At 52.9% G+C, this 18,828-nt stretch overlaps 2 protein-coding genes and 1 long non-coding RNA gene across 4 annotated transcripts in view; 1 reads left to right on the top strand and 2 right to left on the bottom strand.

The window, feature by feature from the left end:
- Window positions 1-8,560, bottom strand: part of DDB1 (damage specific DNA binding protein 1) — a 30,049-nt gene extending 21,489 nt beyond the window's left edge. The window contains 8 exon segments of the mRNA XM_003122651.6: window positions 131-214; window positions 830-988; window positions 2,174-2,271; window positions 3,161-3,275; window positions 5,247-5,468; window positions 5,831-5,947; window positions 7,005-7,153; window positions 8,356-8,560. Coding sequence (XP_003122699.2) covers window positions 131-214; window positions 830-988; window positions 2,174-2,271; window positions 3,161-3,275; window positions 5,247-5,468; window positions 5,831-5,947; window positions 7,005-7,153; window positions 8,356-8,416 — 1,005 coding nt within the window. The 5' untranslated portion in view covers window positions 8,417-8,560.
- The window catches only part of TKFC (triokinase and FMN cyclase), a 13,270-nt gene continuing 3,103 nt past the window's right edge, over window positions 8,662-18,828 (top strand). The window contains exons 1-11 of one of the 2 annotated variants that reach the window (XM_021082941.1): window positions 8,662-8,989; window positions 10,148-10,243; window positions 13,200-13,389; window positions 14,890-15,000; window positions 15,074-15,255; window positions 16,422-16,500; window positions 16,776-16,865; window positions 17,459-17,493; window positions 17,568-17,652; window positions 17,748-17,837; window positions 18,459-18,575. In XM_021082941.1, coding sequence (XP_020938600.1) covers window positions 10,241-10,243; window positions 13,200-13,389; window positions 14,890-15,000; window positions 15,074-15,255; window positions 16,422-16,500; window positions 16,776-16,865; window positions 17,459-17,493; window positions 17,568-17,652; window positions 17,748-17,837; window positions 18,459-18,575 — 982 coding nt within the window. In that variant the 5' untranslated portion in view covers window positions 8,662-8,989; window positions 10,148-10,240. Of the gene's footprint in view, window positions 8,990-9,989; window positions 10,244-13,199; window positions 13,390-14,889; window positions 15,001-15,073; window positions 15,256-16,421; window positions 16,501-16,775; window positions 16,866-17,458; window positions 17,494-17,567; window positions 17,653-17,747; window positions 17,838-18,458; window positions 18,576-18,828 lie in introns of those variants that run through there. The other variant, XM_003122641.5, reaches the window with a different exon arrangement.
- On the bottom strand, window positions 12,541-14,443 carry LOC106509335. The gene is made up of 2 exons (XR_001306780.2): window positions 14,300-14,443; window positions 12,541-12,679 (listed from the first exon to the last, which is right to left on the bottom strand). It is a non-coding gene; the product is annotated as an uncharacterized LOC106509335 (long non-coding RNA).

Raw genomic sequence — 18,828 nt, 5'->3', positions numbered from 1 at the left:
AGTAGAAAGGCAGATAGTAGGGCTATGGATGAACTGAAGACATCCTGAGAGGCACTAACCACAGGAAAAACTTGAAGACGTAGTGAAGACCGCAAAGAAAGAAACCAGAAGGAGGAAAACGCCTCCTCACCTTCACAAGCTGGGAGTCACCAAGGCGAGACCCGACAAACACAACGCCGTTATCGAGGTAGGTCAAGCACTCGGCGATAGAGGTCTGGAAGGACATGACGGCGTTCAAGACCAAAGAACAGCCTTCACATGAGGTCCAGACATCATTCCACCCACCTCTCAGACATGTGCTGAGAAAAGTCCCAACTGCAGCCACGATTCCCAACACAATTCTCCATTTCCAATCCCCGGGTCATACTCCACAAACTTTCCTAAATCTCTGAAGTTTGTGACTCTTCATTTATCACAACCCTATAGTCAGAAAAATCTGTATTTTGTCTTGTGGGTGCCTGCTTCCAATGATCATTTTAATTCCAACGACTCCAGTCTGCCCAAAACAGCTGGAGACCTCTAATATTCACGGCATCATACTCAACAATACTTTTTGGGAATTTCCTCCCATAACTGAGTATCAGCCTTAGATGAAGCTTTAATTCTATATTGTACCCTTTTTTGTTTCTCTTTCAATACTGAGGTAGCGCCCAGCGCTTGTGAGCCTCTCTCTGTAATCTACTCATTCAAAACCCAATTTCCACCACAGGACTGAGCCTCTATCTGTTGCTGGGTGTTACATAATACAATTCCCAGCTGCAGTGTGGGACCACACATCTGGGGTCGCTGGGCTCCAAGGAGAAAGGAGCAGGGCAGGGACGAGGCCTACCTCCCCAAGGAGTTCCACACGCAGATCCTTGAGGGTGACGGTGCCGTCCATCTGCTCCTCCTTCTCCAAAAGCAACATGAAGAGCCGTCCTTCCATGTCTCCCAGCAGGTAGCGGGAACCATTGGGGTCCACGCGATTGTGACACACAATTGTGCTTTGCTGCCAAGGGCAAAGACACAGTCATTAGAGATTAAGTGTCTTCTGCCACCAGAGAACAAAGCCTAGCTCTCCACTCTCTTTACCAAACTCAACCACCTCATGAGCAAGGAGTCCACTTGGCTCACATTACACGTGTGATCGAAAATGGGGATGTTTTTATTTTGAAGACAATGTTCTGAGGAGCTCAACATACTTTAAATGTTTACTCACATATTTTTCTACTGGAAAACAAATATAGAGAAGAGGAAGCAGCTGTAAACATTCACTGGACTGTGAATGCTGCCATAGATTTTGTTATTTATCTCCAAAAAGAAATTAAAAGTAAGCTTTTATGGAGTTCCCTTCGTGGCTCAGCGGTTAACGAACCCCATTAGGATCCATGAGGCCACAGATTCGATCCCCAGCTTCATTCAGTGGGTTGAGGATCCAGCACTGCCGTGAGCTATGGTTACAGACATGGCTCGGATCCTGAGTTGCTGTGGCTGTGGCGTAGGACAGCAGCTCAGCTCCGATTCGACCCCTGGCCTGGGAACTTTCATATGCCTCAGGTTCAGCCCTTAAAAAAAAAAGTAAGCATTTAAGGCTTAATTTTTATGACTTGAAATTTTAAGGTGAAATTTGTATGACTAATTTTTTGAAGTCTATATATTTTTTTCACTGTATTATTTTACACAACTTGAGCTCTGAAAACATTAAAACTCAATAGAGGGAGTTCCCACTGTGGCACAGCAGAAACAAATCTGACTAGTATCCATGAGGATGCGGGTTCGAGCCCTGGCCTCGCTCAGTGGGTCGGGGATCCGGCATTGCCATGAGCTGTGGTGTAGGTCACAGATGAGACCTGGATCCTGAGTTGCTGTGGCTGTGGTGTAGGCTGGCAGCTACAACTCTGATTCAACCCCTTCCTTAACCTGTGAACTTCCATATGCTGCAGGTGAGGCCCTAAAAAGCAAAAAAAAAAAAAAAACCTCAATAGAATTTGCAAGATATCTCTCTCTGCCTTAGTTAGCAAGCTAGCTCTTTGTAAGCAAAACCAAGCCAGTCTCCCTTTTCGTGTAACCCCAAGGACCAACAACACATCTCACACACATGGTGAAGGCTGTGACAGACAAATCCCCTCCTGATACACGAGGGGAAAGGGAAGAAAAAAGAGAGAGAAGACAAAAGGCAAAGAATGATGCTCACCTTAATGATGGGAGGGGCAATCGCCAGGTATTTGTCACCGTTGTGATAGGTGATTGATTCCTGTCCGATGATGATGGCACCGCCGAAGGGCTCTGGCACTGCAGGACAAAGAACGGCATTAGCGTGCTCAGCCCTCAGCACCTGCCAAACCCTGAGGCAGCAAGGGCACTGATCCAGTTCTCTCTGAGGCGAACTCGATGATAATTAGTATCTTAGACATCAAAGTCCAGGGAACATGATAACCTTTTCCTGAGATTCCTGTCCGAGAGATTATATGCTGCCCACTCTCTACTCCTGGTAAGATCTTTACTGCCCCACTTTCGGTGTTTGAGACTCAGAGGGTAGGGTCTCCCTGGTGTTTGTCCACATGCATGCTTCCCATTTCTCTCCTAAACTTCTGATCCTTTCTAACTGAAAGTTTTTACTTTTTTCCTTGTTCCTTAGCTTAATTCTCCCCATTATCAGGGCTACCATATAGAAGAGGCAATTTGCACTGAAGAGTTTTAAAACTTCCCTACTTGATGAGACACAATATGTGTTGAGGGAAGAATAAAGAGCCAAGAGCCCTGGATTTCAGCCCAGGCTTTATCACTGAGGTACAGGCATGGACAAGTCCTTCGGCCCTGTTTCCTCATCTGTGAAATAAAGACACCAGATAAGATAGCTCTATTGGTCCCATTCAGTTTTTTAGAATTTTACGTCCGACAATAAAATAATGAGACTAATTTCCCTATGTCACTCCACAAATCAATCTCATTGTTTCATAGTTAACCCCTTCATCTCAAATAAAGGAAAGCTATACTTAGACAACCCCAAAGACAAAAATACAAAAAGCAAAGGGAAGCACATTTACAGACAGGAGACAGGAGGTGGGGCGGGGGGTGAACAATGCAGGTGCTCCAGACAACTGGAGCACATGATGAAGCGCAGAGAAGGTGAGGAAGGAAGGACAGGAACTGGCCCAGACTTGGGGCGGAGGCAACAAACCTGCAATCACCATGGAAGCTTCAGCTTCTACGTTCTCCTGTTTCCAGGGGCCCTTATTGAACTCCTTCTCCCGGAGAGAGACCTCATAGGTTTTTACGTGCCGCCCCTGAGGGTCCTGGGTGGGGAAAGGTGGAATCGTTAGCCCCTAGGAAGGATGAAGCCTAAGCTGGAGAGGAGCCTTGAAAGGGACAGGCCACCATTACCCAGCATCTGACACTCCTGTCACGCCAGCCTTCCCATCCCTATCCGTGAGCATGCTGACAGCCGCCAGCTGAACCTGTGAAGCTCTGGGCAGACCGTGACTGAGGCCAACTGTTTCTAACAACTGAACCATCCAAGAAAGGCTTAAAAATTAAGAGGAATGAACTTGCCACACCACACTAACCACTACAGAAATATAATGTATGTACGATACGTACATTTGTGTATGAATACAGACAGATATCAGGTATGTGTACATATTCTACATTTCTTGTCAAGAAACTTACAAAATACCTAAAGAGGGAAAACAAACACACTGAGAGATCAAATCCATCTAACAGTTCTTCTGCATTTGCCTGATACAATTCTCAGACACGCTGAGGGGGAGACGGCGGGGAGACGGTGGGGAGAACAGAGTGTGCCGCTCCTCTCAAGTCAGTCGAAACCTCTAGTCCTGCCACTGTCAACACCACCTTCCCCTTTTTCGGAATCATGACTCACATCAGGCCTGGAGCAGTCAAAGTCACCTTTAAGAGACTCAAAGAGCCGGCAAGGAGCCAGGGGAGGATGGCCTCATCAAAGGCCAGACCAGGGTCTAAGAAGTTATGGAAGGAATCCGACGACGGTGTGTTTCAGGACGGGCCCGCATCTGAATCAGGGTTACAGCTCCTGAAGCACTTTATGTGACTACCTTTCACGTGGTTATTTTTCAAGTTGATTTGGGGGCACAAATAGGAGAAAAAAATAATTTCTTAGTTGATGGAAAGATTTTCCCACCCCGTTTTGAGATGGGTAAGACTCGACTTTCCCATAAATTCAAGCTGGGGTTTCGATTTGGACCTCTGAGATACACAGATGGAAATGAAGATAGTTCACAACCAGCAGCCCTGAGGCTGCCCAGTGTCAGCCTTAAATAACCAGCATCAGTGTTGTAATGATCTGATATTTACAAAACGGAAGAAGGAAAAGAAATACCAAGTCTTTGCTTCAGATCCGATACTTAATGTATCATGAACAAGACTAAACAAAATCTCCTAAGCTGGTTTTCACCTATTCGAATGAACTTTATCTATCAACCAGCCTCAGAACTGTAGCACTTATGGTGCCCCTAAGAAACACACAAAAACACATCAGTATTTCCAACACTTAACACAGCTATCAAAGTGTGTACCTGCCCCACACAGTCCCTGGACTTGGACGAAGTTTCCTTCCATCATTTATTCAACCACAGGCTAGTGAAATAACCTCATGCTTATGGCCCTTTGTTAAAGGCTGAGATTTCCCCAAGATCCGAGCATGTTCGTCTGGTGCTCTGCCACCCTGCCCCCACCCCCAACCCCACCCCCAAGAGATCTGGCCCAGAGAACAGCTGCCCAGGATCAGCTCGACTAAAGTTTAAGGCACAGACTAAAATAGAAGTCGAGAGCCAGCAGTCACCAGAAAGTGAGCACTGATCAAAATGCACTTCTTTTTGGAAGACATACAAAGCATCCCCAAGACATTTTCTCACTGTGTGTAAAGGCAATTTCCAGATCACTTCTCTACAGCTAAGTTTTAATAATCCCCCAGCACGCCAGTAAGAGACAAAGTATAAACTGGGTCACCCTTTAAACTCTCCAAAGCCCACAGCCAGAGCGTAATCTCAGGATTAAAGCCTGCTACAAGCCCCAGACTGCTTCCTGCCTCCACGGTTAAGTACTACTGCTCTCAAGATGACACCCAAAACCTAGCACATATTAATTATAACATTCCAGAACATTTCAAGACAAATACATTAAACACTTCTGCCTACCCCACCACGAAAGCCAGACATTCTGATTAGCAAAAATGAACCCCCACCATGCCAAGCCATACAGCTTCTCCCGCTCTCCTCCTGCTCCAGTACCTGGTAGACAAAGCAGATGGTAGGCGCTTGGCAACCATACAGGAACTTGACGTCGATAACATGCAGCTCCTCCAGGCGGATGTTAAAGGCCTTGAGCTCTTTATTGTCTCGGTCTAGTGGAATAACCTTGAAAAGGCCATCATAGAGTCGCAGGCCAATCATCCGGCACTCAGGGTCGATGATGCCAATAATGCCCGTCTCTGAGGGGCGGCCAATACGGTCCTGGAAATGAAACACGGGTGAGGGAAGAACCTCAACACCTAGAGCAACAGAGGACAAGGGGGAACACCTTCCCAGCATGATTTCAGGAGTGGCAATAAAACCTGTGGCATCTTGTTGACCTGCTAGGATGCCCAAATGTCAGTGCACACCTTTTTGCAAGACACTGAATCTCAATGAGTTGTTACCTCGTCTCTGTGACTAGTAAATTACAGAAGTCCCTGGTGTTTTCTCCTTGTTTCTCTCACCACCGAGGAGAGAGAGAGGAGAGAGAAAGAGAGAGCGCCTCGGCACTTCCATTTTCTCTGTTGAATTGTGACCACCCTACCTGGAAAACGCTCATCAGCCCGAAGCAGCCACCTCACCTGGACGTTGCCATGGGCTCGAGTTATGATGTCAATGCTCTCGCCGCTCTGCTTATACTCCAAGATGCAGGCATTGTACTTGGCTGTCAGGATGAACAGTAGGTCCTTGCTCTCCCCCTGGAAACCAACATTACATTATCAAAAGTGGTTTCTTTTAAAAACAGGAATACCTGTCTAGTCTTTAGTCATTTTTTAAGCATGCTAAATTCTTCAAGAATTTTCTTTTCCCCCTGAGGAGAAAAAAATCTATGGTGGGTATGCAACACACTTTAGTTGCACACACACCCTAAGGGTGTGTACAAAAAGCCAGAACTGAAGCTGGTAAACATCCAGTGCGTTTTCATAATTCTCCTTTTCTCTGCCCTACATACAATGTATTCATCTAGTTCCACTCAGCTAATCTCAATTATTCCATTCATATTCTGAAAGACGAATGTAACGCCTCCTCTAATCTTCCTCCAAGTACTTGGAAAAAGAAAAAAAAAAGGGAACAAGGGAAGCTCAAATAGATCTACAAAGTCTTTCTTACTTATTAACCCAGACCCCAACAAAGTATTTGGTCCAAAGGATTATAATTTAAATTTTGAACCCCTTGCTTTCTCATCAGATGCAGTTAGGACATAATGAAGCACTGCAGTAGCTACTTAGATGAAAACAGTTGAATTATAACAATAATGGTAACAATAACGTGATGATAAGTGTTAACAGTGAACACTTCTTCCGTGCTAGGCCCTGTGTTATTAAATCACTTAATCCTCACAATAAACCAGAGGATTGGTTATCCCTGTTTTGCAGATGGGAAAAATAAGGCTCTGAAAGCTTAGCTGACACCCAAAGTTAGACTGAACAAGGACCAAAGCCTGCACGGCCCTAACCCTAGAGCTGACTCTTGGAATCACTGTGATGACCCATAGGACGGGGCCCACATCTCAAACCGCGTTTACAGTCCCTTCTAAAGAAGTCGACTTGATCCATTTTCCCCTAGTGAGTCTTTCCTACTTTTGGCAACTTGTTAAATAGAATATAAATTAAAAGCTGCCATTTGAAAAGAGAAGGGTTTCTCTCCTAAGCCTTATGGCACCCACCCCAAGCAAGCGATGGCATAAAAACAACGTAAATCCAACGACGACCTAGTTCTCCTTTGCTGCTGCAAGGCCCAACCCAGAACACTTACCTTGGGCCTGAAGAGCTCCATGACGGCAATCTTCCCATACATGCCCACCTCTTTGACGGGCCGAAGCCCCTCAGCGGTCACCACATAGATCTCTAACCTTGTGTTTTTGGCAATCAACAGGTTCAAGTCTTCAGCTGAAGTAAAGTGTCCTGAAAGAACAGATTCTCTAGTTTTTGAAGCCAAAGCACTATCTAAATTATCCTAGCATTTTCTACCTAAAACCTCCTAACATTCTCATTTACTGCACATATTTCTCTGGCTCCCTCCACTCGTTCCTTTCCCACCGATTCCTCAAAGAGCCTTGCTTCATACATTCAAGAAAGCTACTTCCCTAATCAGACTCCGAAAACTGGACTGGACCTAAGAGTAGCATGTCCTTCAACTTGACAATGACTGTGAAAACCCTTCGGCGGGCTCAGTGCCCTCAAATTTCACTTTTCCTTCTGCAGGGGCCCACTCATCCTCTAATTAAGGGATGCTGGAGAAAGTGCTCCTCTTTATTTTCAGTCTTTCTCTCAATTTTCACAAAATCTCTTACCAAACAGACCAGGTCGAATGAAAAAAACTGCCAGAGCCTTATCTTAAAACATGGCTTTAGCTGCATCTCTTGCCCTCCCAGCAGTCTACTAAAACCCCATCTGCACAGTTAGACTGCTTCCAACAACAGTTTTCTTTGGGAATCAGGATTAGGATTTACATAAACATACAAGTTTGAGGGCTTCATGTTTTGCTGAGAAGTTGGTTCAAAAGGATTATTCCCGATTCTGGGCATTTGCGTCTTTAAGAATCCTTGCATAAACAAGGCAAACCCAGCCTGGGCCGGGCCATTCCAAACCCTCCTCTCCAGCAGCTCCCTCTCGTAAACAACAGCCCCAAGCAAAGCAGACTCCTCTCTTTAGGGGGAATGCGGACCTTTCTCACATTCCCCCCACCTCCTGCACCTCCCAGGCTCTCCTACAGGAAAATTCTCGCTCCAGAGTCGCCATCACCACCGACCCCCTTCCCCCCCCACCACACGAGGTCAATCCCGCGGTCCAAGCAGCCCCGCACAATCAACTCACACTCCACTCTGTCCCAGTAGACTCAACCCTGTCCTCGAGGCCAAGTGACCTCAGGGAACGAAAGGGGACCCTCAAGCGCAGCTTTTACCCCCCACCCCCCACCCGAACGGCGCGTGATGAGACACCTTCTTTAGAGTCGGGGGCTGGGGGAGGTTTCTCGGCCGCCAGTGCCTTCCATTCCCCGGGCCTGGTCCTGGAGGCCGCCCAGGGGCCTCGGGCCTCCCTAGGCCTAGGTTCCCCCCCGCTCCAACTCCCTCCCCCGCCGGGGTCTCTTGCCGTGGCAGCCTCACCGGTCACGCAGCCGTTCACGGCGGTGGGCTTCTGTGCCGTTACCACGTAGTTGTACGACATGTCGAGGCCCGGGGCGGCCCAGCGGGACTCAAGCGCAACGATAGAAAGACGGACACGAGCGAAGAGACAGGGGGGCCCCCACCCGCGCGCGGCGAACTCCACTGCCGCTGCCTCCGCCCCGGAGACACGTTGCAGGCCAGAGCGGCCGAGGCGCGGGGCATCACGGGACGGCCTCACCTGGCCTCTTGGAGGACTCAAGGCGCGGGAGGCGGCCAACCAAGGGAGGCCCCGCCCCCCTGAGGCTCCGCCCCCTCCTACCGCCGGAGCCCCGAGAACCCGGATGAGGGCGCCCTGTTGGGGCGTCTTTGAGAAGCGGTGGCGGGTGCTGAGGTGGTGGATGCGGGCGTGAGCGGGTAGCGGAAGTGTGCGGACGTCCCCTCCTCCCCCGAAGCTGATCTGCGGATCTCATCCCCGGGCCTCGCCCCTCGCCTTCCCCAAACCCCGTCCACTCCCCTTTCATTGCTCCGGGAGCCGTCGGGGCTGTTTCCCCTTTGGGAACGGAAAGGTACCGCAGAGGCTTAGAGAGGGGAGGAAGGTGACATCAATTTGTGCATCTCCCAGACTAGCACCGAGGTTCGTACCTCCCTCCGCCTAACCCTCCCTGTACTTCTAAACTCAGCCGGTATCCTGCCCTGACCCTGGAATGACCCATCACCTGGCGGGAGCGGGGCGGCCGGGGGGGGGGGGGGGGGGAGGCTGGCACCTGGACGCTCCCCTTTCACCTCTGAACTGTGTTTGAACCGGCCCCGCAGGCCACTTGCCCAGCATTATTAGTGCCCCTATGGCTGTGCAAAGTCTTACCTCAAACACAAAATGAGAATTTACTTGGTGAGAACCTTAGTGACCCAAGAAAGCAGTCTGTTGGCCCTGAAACTTCCAGGCCATTCCACATCAGACAGACTCTGCTAGGAGGAGGAGGAGGAGAACCACGTGGCTTAGAGCACCTCCTGAAGACTAGGGAGGAGGCAACCCCCATTTTACAGATGAGGAAACTGAGGCTCGGCAAAATGGGTTTACCTAAGGTGCCCCCACAAGCAAGAGTTGCCAAGGCAGGTGTGGATTCTTTCCACTGCAGACACATGCAGTGAGGCCAAGACCCAGCATGACCCCAAGACACCTCTGAACTTGGCCGAACTGAAGGGAGCTAAACATCACCGTGGTTTACACACGTGGTTTCCCACACCGAAGACCTTGTGCCTTGACTCTGTAGGCACTGAATTATCGGTCAAACACAGGCTTTGTGGAAATACTAAACATGGGTTTGAGTCTCGGCTCTTACCAACATGGCATTGGACATGTTGGTAGAGCTCTCTGGGTCAGTTTCCCAGAAGCCAAATGGAGTCACGGACACGGCTGCCTCCTTGGGGCGTGCCAGCACCAACAAGAGCAAGTGTGTGGAGATGGTTATGAATATATTCACTGTGTTTGACGCCCGTGTAACAGATGAAGTTACTTTCTGGGTAACTTTGCCCCTTGGTGATAAGGTGGGCACTACTCCTGAGCACAAGGCAGCCCTGTGCCCAGCATGGGTCGATCAGTGTTCTGGCAGCCAAGGCGCGGGGGTGAACCTTGATCAGCCCCACGCTCTTCTCCATCCCCAGCCCACGTTCTAGAGTTTGGACCTGGATCAAAGTCTGGGGCAGCTCCCTAATTACTAAGGGCCCTGGAAGCACGATTGCACCAGTAGGCTGCAAGTGCCTTCGCAGCTCATGTTGTTACCCCCTCCTGCAGGCACTGCTTGCCGCTCAGGCCCCGTCGGATTGCCTGTCCTCCGGCAGCTCAGCGCGAAGGTGTGAACTCAGCTTCCTTCAGAGCCTCCCCGCCATGGTGAGTCCCACAAGGGCCAGGGAAGGGCACCATGGTCTTGGGGCAGCAAGAGTGCCAGTGCCAGGCAGGCTGGAGTCCCTTGCTCCCTGACCAACAGATGGCTGTGCCTCTTGAGGTTAAGAGAGAGGGTGGTCTTCCCTCACAGGGCCTGACTTCTCTTCATTTCCCAGCTGGGCCCAGCCAGGCCTGGATCCACCTGCCCCCTGTCTGGGTCATGCATTTCAATCGAATCTATGGAGTTCCCGTTGTGGCTCAGCAGGTTAAGAACCTGACTAGTATCCATGAGGATGGGGGTTTGATCCCTGGGCCTCGCTCAGTGGGTTAAAGGATCTGGCATTACCACAAGCTGTGGTGTAAGTCAAAGGCACAGCTTGGGTCTGGCATTGCTATGTCTGTGGTATAGGCTGGCAACTGCAGCTCTGATGTGACCCCTAGCCTGGGAACTTCTATGTGCTGCAGATATGGCCCTAAAAAGCAAAAAAAAAAAAAAAAAAAAAAAAAAAAAAAAGAGCATAAACAGCTACCTACTCTGTAATAGGCACTACCAGTCATTGGAGTTGTGAAGACAGACCTGGTGCCTCTTTTTGAGCCTTGGGCATGTGTGGGCTTGTGGGATCTACACTGTGGGAGGTTTAGCATAGGCCTGGAAAGACCTGGGTTCAAATTTCTGCCTACCACCAACCAGCTGTGTGACATTTTACTGAAGACCTAATTTCTCTGAGCCTCTTTCCTCATCTGCAATATGAGGCAGATAATCAATGAGATGTTGATCAGAGCAGGGTCCTAGCCGACTTTCCTTTCTTTTTCCATCCCTTCAGGCCACTGGGAACCAAGAATGGCACTGGTCCCCAAGCCTTCCTCTGCCTCTGGTTTGGGAATAGTTGCAAATCCCAGGCAGGACGGACTCTCCGGGGTGGCTGAGGGGGCACATTCTTGGAGGGCGGTGGCTGGGCATGGAATTGAGACCAACTGACAACGTCATCGAGTATTCCAGTCCCTGGCAGGCAGGCTCTGAGAGCCACAGGCCGAGCCCTTCCTAGAGCATGCTCTCTGCCATTTTCAGCCTCCCTTCAGCCCCTGGGGAAAGCAGCATGATAAGACCAAAACAGAACCAGCTTTGGAGCCAGGCAGACCTGGACACTTGCTGGCTGTGTGACCTTGGGCAAAGTCACTTAACTGTGAGCCTCGGTTTCCTCATCAGGCTAATTTGTCCAGTCGTGTTGTTGGAAGATTAAATGAGATTTGCTTAAAAGCACTTAGCACGCGGTCTGGCTCTCCATCCATGCTCTGGCCCCTGCCAGACCTAGGAAAGGCCACAGTTTGCATGAAGAACCTAGTTCCTCCCTGCAGGCTTGGGGAAGGAGCCTGGGAGAAGTACCCCTTGCCAGGACTGGGATCAGCTGCAGGCTGCTGCTGGGCCACTAGGCGGCGCTGGGAGCCCAGCCTGCTCTGTCCCAGTGGGGCACTAATTTCACTCTAATGGAGACAAAGGCAGGAGCTGCAGCAGACCCCATTCAGCGAGCTCCAGCGTTTAAGAGTTTGTTTGAAGAAGGGAGTAGCTCCTTTTAATTCAGTTTTTTGTGTACAACAGTCACGTACACTGGTATATTAGGTCCTCGTTTTTCAGAGGAACACCTGAAGAGTGAGCTCTCACAGCTGATGAAAAGCGCCCCATGCCTGGACCCCCCACTTCTGCACCCCCAGTCGGCTCAGCTGTAACTCTCAGGCCTGCCTGCCCTCCACCCTCCCGCCTGAGGCTCCCCAGGGCCAAGTTCCTCCTTTGGCTCCTGAGGCCCTGCCCACCTCTCCCTGTTGGTTACCTGACTGGTTGCTCAAGTCAGCCTAACGCACTTCCTGCCTGGCCCCTGGCCCTGGTACAGTTTCACACCCGCTCCCTTGGCCTGGAATACAGTCCCTGGTCCCTTTCCCCTCCCGGTGCCTCTCACTCCCTTTACCTAGCGGACTCCAATTTACCCTTTCCTAACACTTCCGGGAAATGCTAAGGAGGCCAAGGTCCCCCTCTTTGTGCCCCGGGGCAGGTGCACATCCCTCTTGTGTGGCACTTCCCACAGCACGTGGTAAGGACCTCTTTTGTTTCCACTGAGGGCAGGACCCGCGCTCTGTTTTTTCTCAGCGCCTAGCATTGAGCCTGGCACACCACGAGGCTCGCGAAGTGTTTGCCCTGCATCAGAGCCCAGTTGGAACAGCAGATGGGTGTGGGGGTCTGTCTGGCCCCCTCCTCCAGCACAGGAGCCTCAACCTGGAGCTTCTCTTCTTTTGACAGAAGGCTCTGGGGCTTCAGTTTTATTAATTTGTTTTATACTCGGGATTCCAATTCTTCCATTTTCCTTGTACCGAAGCCATTCTTCATTGGCTTCAATTCGAAGAATAAGTTTAAATCATAATTTAGGCACTGAACAGAACACTGTAAACCAGCTGTAATGGAAAAAAATAAAAATCATTAAATAAAAAAATTTTTAAACAGGTTAGGCACTGAATAAAAAGTCACAAATTAAGGAGTTCCCACTGTGGCTCAGCAGTAATGAGCCTGGCTAGTATCCATGAAGATGAGGATAACCCTGGCCTCACTCAGTGGGTTAAAGATCCAGCTTTGCCGTGAGCTGTAGTGTAGGTCACAGAATGTGGCTCGGATCCCGCATGGCTGTGGCTGTGGTGTGGCCAGCGCTGTAGCTCTGATTAGATCCCTAGCCTGGAAATCTCCATATATTGTGGGTGCAGCTCTAAAAAGCAAAAGCAAAAAAAAAAAAGTCAAAAATTAAGAAAAGTCATGGAAGCATCCACCTGATAAAAATGCTGCCTAATTCAAGGAACCGCTGTTCCCTGGAGTTGCTGGCTGGGCGTGGGCTAAGGGTCTTAGCCACAGCAGTGTGACTGGGCAGGATAGGGGTGTCCCTCCACCCACACCCAAAACCTCCTCCTGCTCCTCTTCCCGCAGACCTCCAAGAAGCTGGTGAACTCAGTGGCAGGCTGTGCCGACGATGCCCTTGCTGGCCTGGTGGCCTGCAACCCCAGCCTGCAGCTCCTGCAAGGCCACCGAGTGGCCCTCCGTTCTGACCTGGACAGTCTCAAGGGCCGGGTGGCCCTACTGTCGGGTGGGGGCTCTGGCCATGAGCCTGCCCATGCCGGTGAGCACCCTGGGCTGGAGGTGGGGGTGGGCTCTGGGCAGAATGATCTCTCCTAGGAGATCTTCGGTGCTGTTAGGAGGTTCAGAACAGAGCCGGGCCCTGGAAACAGCTCTCCCACTCCCTTGAGCTGTGATCTGGGGCCAGTTATGCCCTCTCTCTGTGCCTCAGTCTCTACATCTATAAAAGCACAAGGTTGGGCCAAATAGGGAGTTCCCGTTGTGGCGCAATGGAAACAAATCTGACTAGTATCCATGAGGTTGCAGGTTCGATCCCTGGCATCGCTCAGTGGGTTGGGGATCCGGCATTGCCTTGAGCTGTGATATAGATCGCAGATGAGGCTCAGATCCCAGGTTGCTGTGGCTGTGGTGTAGGCCGGAAGCTGCACCTCTAACGTGACCCCTAGCCTGGGAACCTCCATGTGCCAGGGGTGCAGCTCTAAAAAGCAAAAAAAAAAAAAAAAAAAAAAAAAAAAACCACCAAGGCTGGGCCACATGATCCTCTCAGGCCCTTCCAGCTCTGATTCCATGAATCCTCCTGGTCTTCGAGGCCCAGCTGACCTGCTGTCCCCTCCTCTGTGAAGCCTTCCTGACTTTTGCAGCCTAGGAAACATAGTATTCCCACTTCTGAATTCCCGTCTGAATTTTTGTTTTGCTTTTTAGGGCCGCACCTGCAATATATGGAGGTTCCCAGGCTAGGGGTCTGATCAGAGCTACAGCTGCTGGCCTATGACACGCAGGATCCGAGCCACATCTGTGACCTACACCACAGCTCACAGCAACGCTGGATCCATAACCCAGTGAGCAAGTGAGCAAGGCCGGGGACCAAACCCGCAACCTCATGGTTCCTAGTCAGATTTGTTTCCGCTGCACCACCATGGGAACACCCCCCCTCCCCCTGCATTTTTACATACAATGTAGAAGGTCCTGGATTGTTTCCTGTTCAGTGCCAGGCATGTGAGCTCCCTTGAGAGCTCAGGTGGCAGGAGCTGGGGTGGCAGTGAGGGGAGGTGGGTAGGGACCAGGCTTCGTATCCTCTGTATCTTCTCTAGATCTTTCTCCCTCTGGCAAATCCATCCATCCTTTCAGCCAATGCTAACGAGCACCTGGTGTGTGTCTGGAACTGTTCTGGCCACCAGGGGGCGCAACAGTGAACGGACAGGGTGCCTGCCCTCTTTGGAGCTTCTGTTCTCCTTTGAGGAGACAAACAGTAACCAGATAAACACAGCAGTGAAAGATTCTGCCAGGGTATGTAAGCGAGAGAGTGAAGACAGGAGCACTGGGTGCAGGAACAGCGAGTCGCTGGGGGTGGGGCGAGGGATTATTTCATTTGGGAGGCCTCTCCATAGACATGGACGATCCGAGGAGAGCCACCAGGTGCCATTCTAGCTCCAAGCGCACAGCAGGGCTCACCAAACTGTGCCGCCCAGGAGCCTGGGAAGCCCCAGGGCCTGCAGGCACAGGTCCCCGCCCAGCATCCTTCCCCACCTCTCTCTCTTCTCAGGGTTCATAGGGAAGGGCATGCTCACAGGGGTCATCGCAGGAGCCGTGTTCACCTCCCCGGCAGTGGGCAGCATCCTGGCGGCCATCAGGGCAGTGGCCCAGGCGGGCACAGGTAAGCCTGGCGGGCAGGTGGGGCTGCCTGGGAGGGCCAGCGCTGATGGGGCCCCTGCTGGCTGCTCCTGCAGTGGGGACCCTCCTCATCGTGAAGAACTACACTGGGGATCGGCTCAACTTCGGCCTGGCCCGGGAGCAGGCCCGGGCAGAGGGCATCCCCGTGGAGATGGTGGTCGTTGGGGACGACAGCGCCTTCACCGTCCTGAAGAAGGCGGGCCGGCGGGGGCTCTGTGGCACGGTGCTCATACACAAGGTGAGCTGCCCCCCGGATGCCACCGGCCAGCCCGTCCCAGCCCTCTCTCTCCAGGCAGCGCCCCCCTTCCCCAGGGCTCCCCGGCCCATGTAGGCCCCACTGCCATGGCAGCTCCCTGGGCCCAGACCCTTCCCTCCCACACCCGCCCGCTGCCCCTGCTCCCCAGGGCCCACACATCCTCCCCGAGCCCCGCGCTCCCATGTCAGCCTCACCCCAGTGCACCCAGGCGGCTGCAGCCACCGCCTCACCTGCTCCCCGGCCTGCTTCCTGCCCCCGCCTGCCCCGTCTCCCCCCCACAGCTCCCCAGGGGTGTTTTTCGAAAATGGGTACCTGACCAGGTCGTTCAGCTGTGGAAAGGGCCCGGGTCCTGACAATCAACCCAGGCTCCTCCTCGCCAGGCACCCGCCACACCCTTGCCCCTCCTCCCTGACCTCCCATCACCCCCGCGGTCTTCTCCCGCGCCACGCCAAGCCGCTGGGCACTGGCTCACCTTTGGGCTTTGCTGATGCTGAGTCTTTAGCCTTGAAAATCCTTTCCCTGTCTGACCCCCTTTTGGCCTGGCTAACTCCTATTCCATCGTGGCCCGCCTCTGACATCTCTCCTTTGGGGAGGTTTTTCCTCCCCGTGTCAGGCAGGCTGGGAGCCCCCACCCCACCCCAGTGCTCCCAGAACACCCTGTCCCTAGCGCCATCGTCAGATTTGTCACCTCACATGAAATGTACAATTTGCATGTGTTGGCTTCCCCAGCCCCTCCCCCGATCAAGTTCCTCCAGGGTAGGGACTGTGACTTAGTCACCCTTTTCCTTCTTCAGCACATACTAGGTAGTTGGCAAAAGGTGGGTGACTGGTGGGTAAAATGAGCCACAGGGTGCCTGCCGTGGGGAAAGAACTCTAGACTAAGGATGGGGAAACTAGCCACTACCTGGCTGTGTGACACTGGACAAGTCACCTTAGCTCTCTGGGCCCATTTCTCCGTTTGTGAAGTTCCTCCGGCTCAGGGATTCTTGAAGATTCCTGGCAGGTGCCGTAAACACGGCGGGCAGGTTGACGTGGCAGGACTAAGAGATCCCCTGTTCCGGGCTAGACTCTCAGCCCCAGCCTGTCTCCTACCACGAGTGGTACAGTGACTCCTTCCCCACTGGGGGCCTGTCTCTGTGTGGGTGCAGGTGGCAGGTGCCCTGGCTGAGGCAGGTGTGGGGCTGGAGGAGATCACGAATCGGGTGAGCGTGGTCGCCAAGGCCATGGGTGAGTGCTGGCCCAGGGGTCGGGGAGGGGGCGGGGGAGGTCAAGGCCAACCTTGGACGAGGAGCAGCACAGGCCTCCCAGGTTACTCCCCCAGGGCTGAGGGAGGGTCTCCTGGGGACAGCCAGGTCGCCGAGCCGGGTTTCTGTCCCATCACTGGGATGGGGAGCCTGCCAGCCTGTCTCCGTGAAGAGGCTTCTGCGGCACTGCCGCTGCCCGGCCTGATGCCTGACGCCAAGAACAGAATGGTCGTCCCTCTCACACCTCGTTTCTCGTAGGAACCCTGGGAGTGAGCCTGTCCTCCTGCAGCGTCCCCGGTTCCAGACCCACCTTTGAGCTCTCAGCCGATGAGGTGGAGCTGGGCCTGGGTAAGCCTGTGCCACCCTCTCCAGCCATGCCTGCCACCTGCGTTTTGCCCCTGTACCTACCTGGCCCTCTCTGCTCCCGTGGAGCCATCACCTAGGGGGTCCTAGTATTTTTAAGTGGGCGCATGAGGTCTTGTGGCCCAGCCCGCCTGGTTTCTACCAACTTTGCCCCCCATACCCAGGGCTCTGGCCGCGTGGGGCTCTGTGCCCTGCCCAGCTCCTTGCCTTTGCTCACACCGTCCCGGGTCCCCCGCCCCCACCAAGATGCAGAGCCATTCAGAGGTCATCCCAGCTGCAAAACTTTCCCACTTCATCCCCTGTGCTTCTAGAGTGATGGGCAGAGGCTACATGTGGCCTCTCTGTGACCGCCTCTCGTTAAAGCTGCTTGGCTAGTTCAAAGTTACGTTCTAGCTCCACCACCAAGCCATAGCTCCCAGAGAGCAGAGGCTGCATTTTTCATTATTTTGTCTGTCCCCCGCCCCACCCCGCGGACGCGTGCCTCGCTTAGCGCAGGGCACTCCGTGCATCCTTGAACAGAAACCGCGGAGTGAATCCCGGGCGCCGAGCAGGTCAGCAGTGACTCTGTCTGTCCGCAGGGATCCACGGGGAGGCTGGCGTGCTCCGGATAAAGGTAGGTGCCTCCCCGGCGTGGGCTGGTCTAAGACCGAGGCCCCCAGCGCAGCTCACCCTGGCTCCCTCTGACAGATGGCAACCGCCGACGAGATTGTGGCGCACATGCTGAACCACATGACAGACTCCTCCAATGTGTCCCACGTGCCCGTGCAGTCTGGTGAGGGGCTGTCACGCTGTCTGTCTCCCGGCTTTTCCACCCCCTCTGGGAACGGGGCCCAGGGAGTCTCACCTGGGTGTCCTCTCTGCCCACAGGCTCCTCAGTGGTGCTGATGGTCAACAACCTGGGTGGCCTCTCATACCTGGAACTGGGCATCATAGCCGACGCCGCTGTCCGCTTTCTGGGTGAGCCCCACCCTGAGAGGGGACCTCCTGACCCCCAGAGCTTCTTCCTTCCCACCCTTTGAAGCTGGACCTAAGAAAAGCAGCTGAGGAATTCCCTGGTGGCCTAGTGGTTAAGGCTTCACCATTATCACCATTAGCTGTGGCTCGGTTTGATCCCTGGCCTGGGAACTTCTGCAGGCACAGCTGAAAAAAAGAAAAGCAGCTAAGGTTTTGGATGGTCCAGAGCATGAGCTGTGCAGTCAGTCAAGCCCAAGGTCCCTCTGCCTCAGCAAGCAGGGTGCCACGAGCCTATTTCCTTTTCTGTAAAGAGGGTAATAATAGCACGTGGCTTCGGGGGTTGTCGTGAGGAGTAAATGAGACTTAGCACAGACCGGAGACCTGGTGAGACCCAGTCAGTGAGACCTGTAATGACTCATCTGTCTAATGTCCCTATGGAAGGGACACCTCCAGGGAATGTGCTCGTTCCAGGCATGACTGAGGGATGCCCCAAGGCACTCTGACCCTCAGGGCCTCTGCTCCCAAGTCCTTGTTTTCTCCCATTTGCCTTCTTTCTGATGCTCAGGGGGGCCGTGCCCATCCTTCCACCTGTTCCTCACACGCTTCCATGCCGTCATCCTACAGAGGGCCGCGGGGTGAAGATTGCCCGTGCCCTAGTGGGCACCTTCATGTCAGCCCTGGAGATGCCTGGCGTCTCTCTCACCCTTCTGCTGGTGGACGAGCCCCTCCTGAAACTGATAGGTGAGACCTGGAAGCTGGAAGGAGCCAGGAGGATTGGAGGGGCCCCATCAGGGCTGACCATGACAATCAGAACCTCGGGACAGGCCCTTCCTGGCCTCCCCAGCCCTGCCCAGCTCCCACTTGACTGTGGAGAGTTGGTAGTAGGGTCCTCCCCCAGGGACCCCCGCATCCCTTGTACACAGCAGATACTCAGTACTTGCCGGTTGAGGTGGGAAGAGCCAGGCCACCATGGGGGAGTCCACGCCGCACTTGA

This window comes from Sus scrofa, chromosome 2 (genome assembly GCF_000003025.6).
Source record: "Sus scrofa isolate TJ Tabasco breed Duroc chromosome 2, Sscrofa11.1, whole genome shotgun sequence".
NCBI classification, from domain to species: Eukaryota; Metazoa; Chordata; class Mammalia; order Artiodactyla; family Suidae; genus Sus; species Sus scrofa.
Note: the sequence above shows the minus strand (reverse complement) of the source record. Positions and strands in the feature narration are given on the sequence as shown.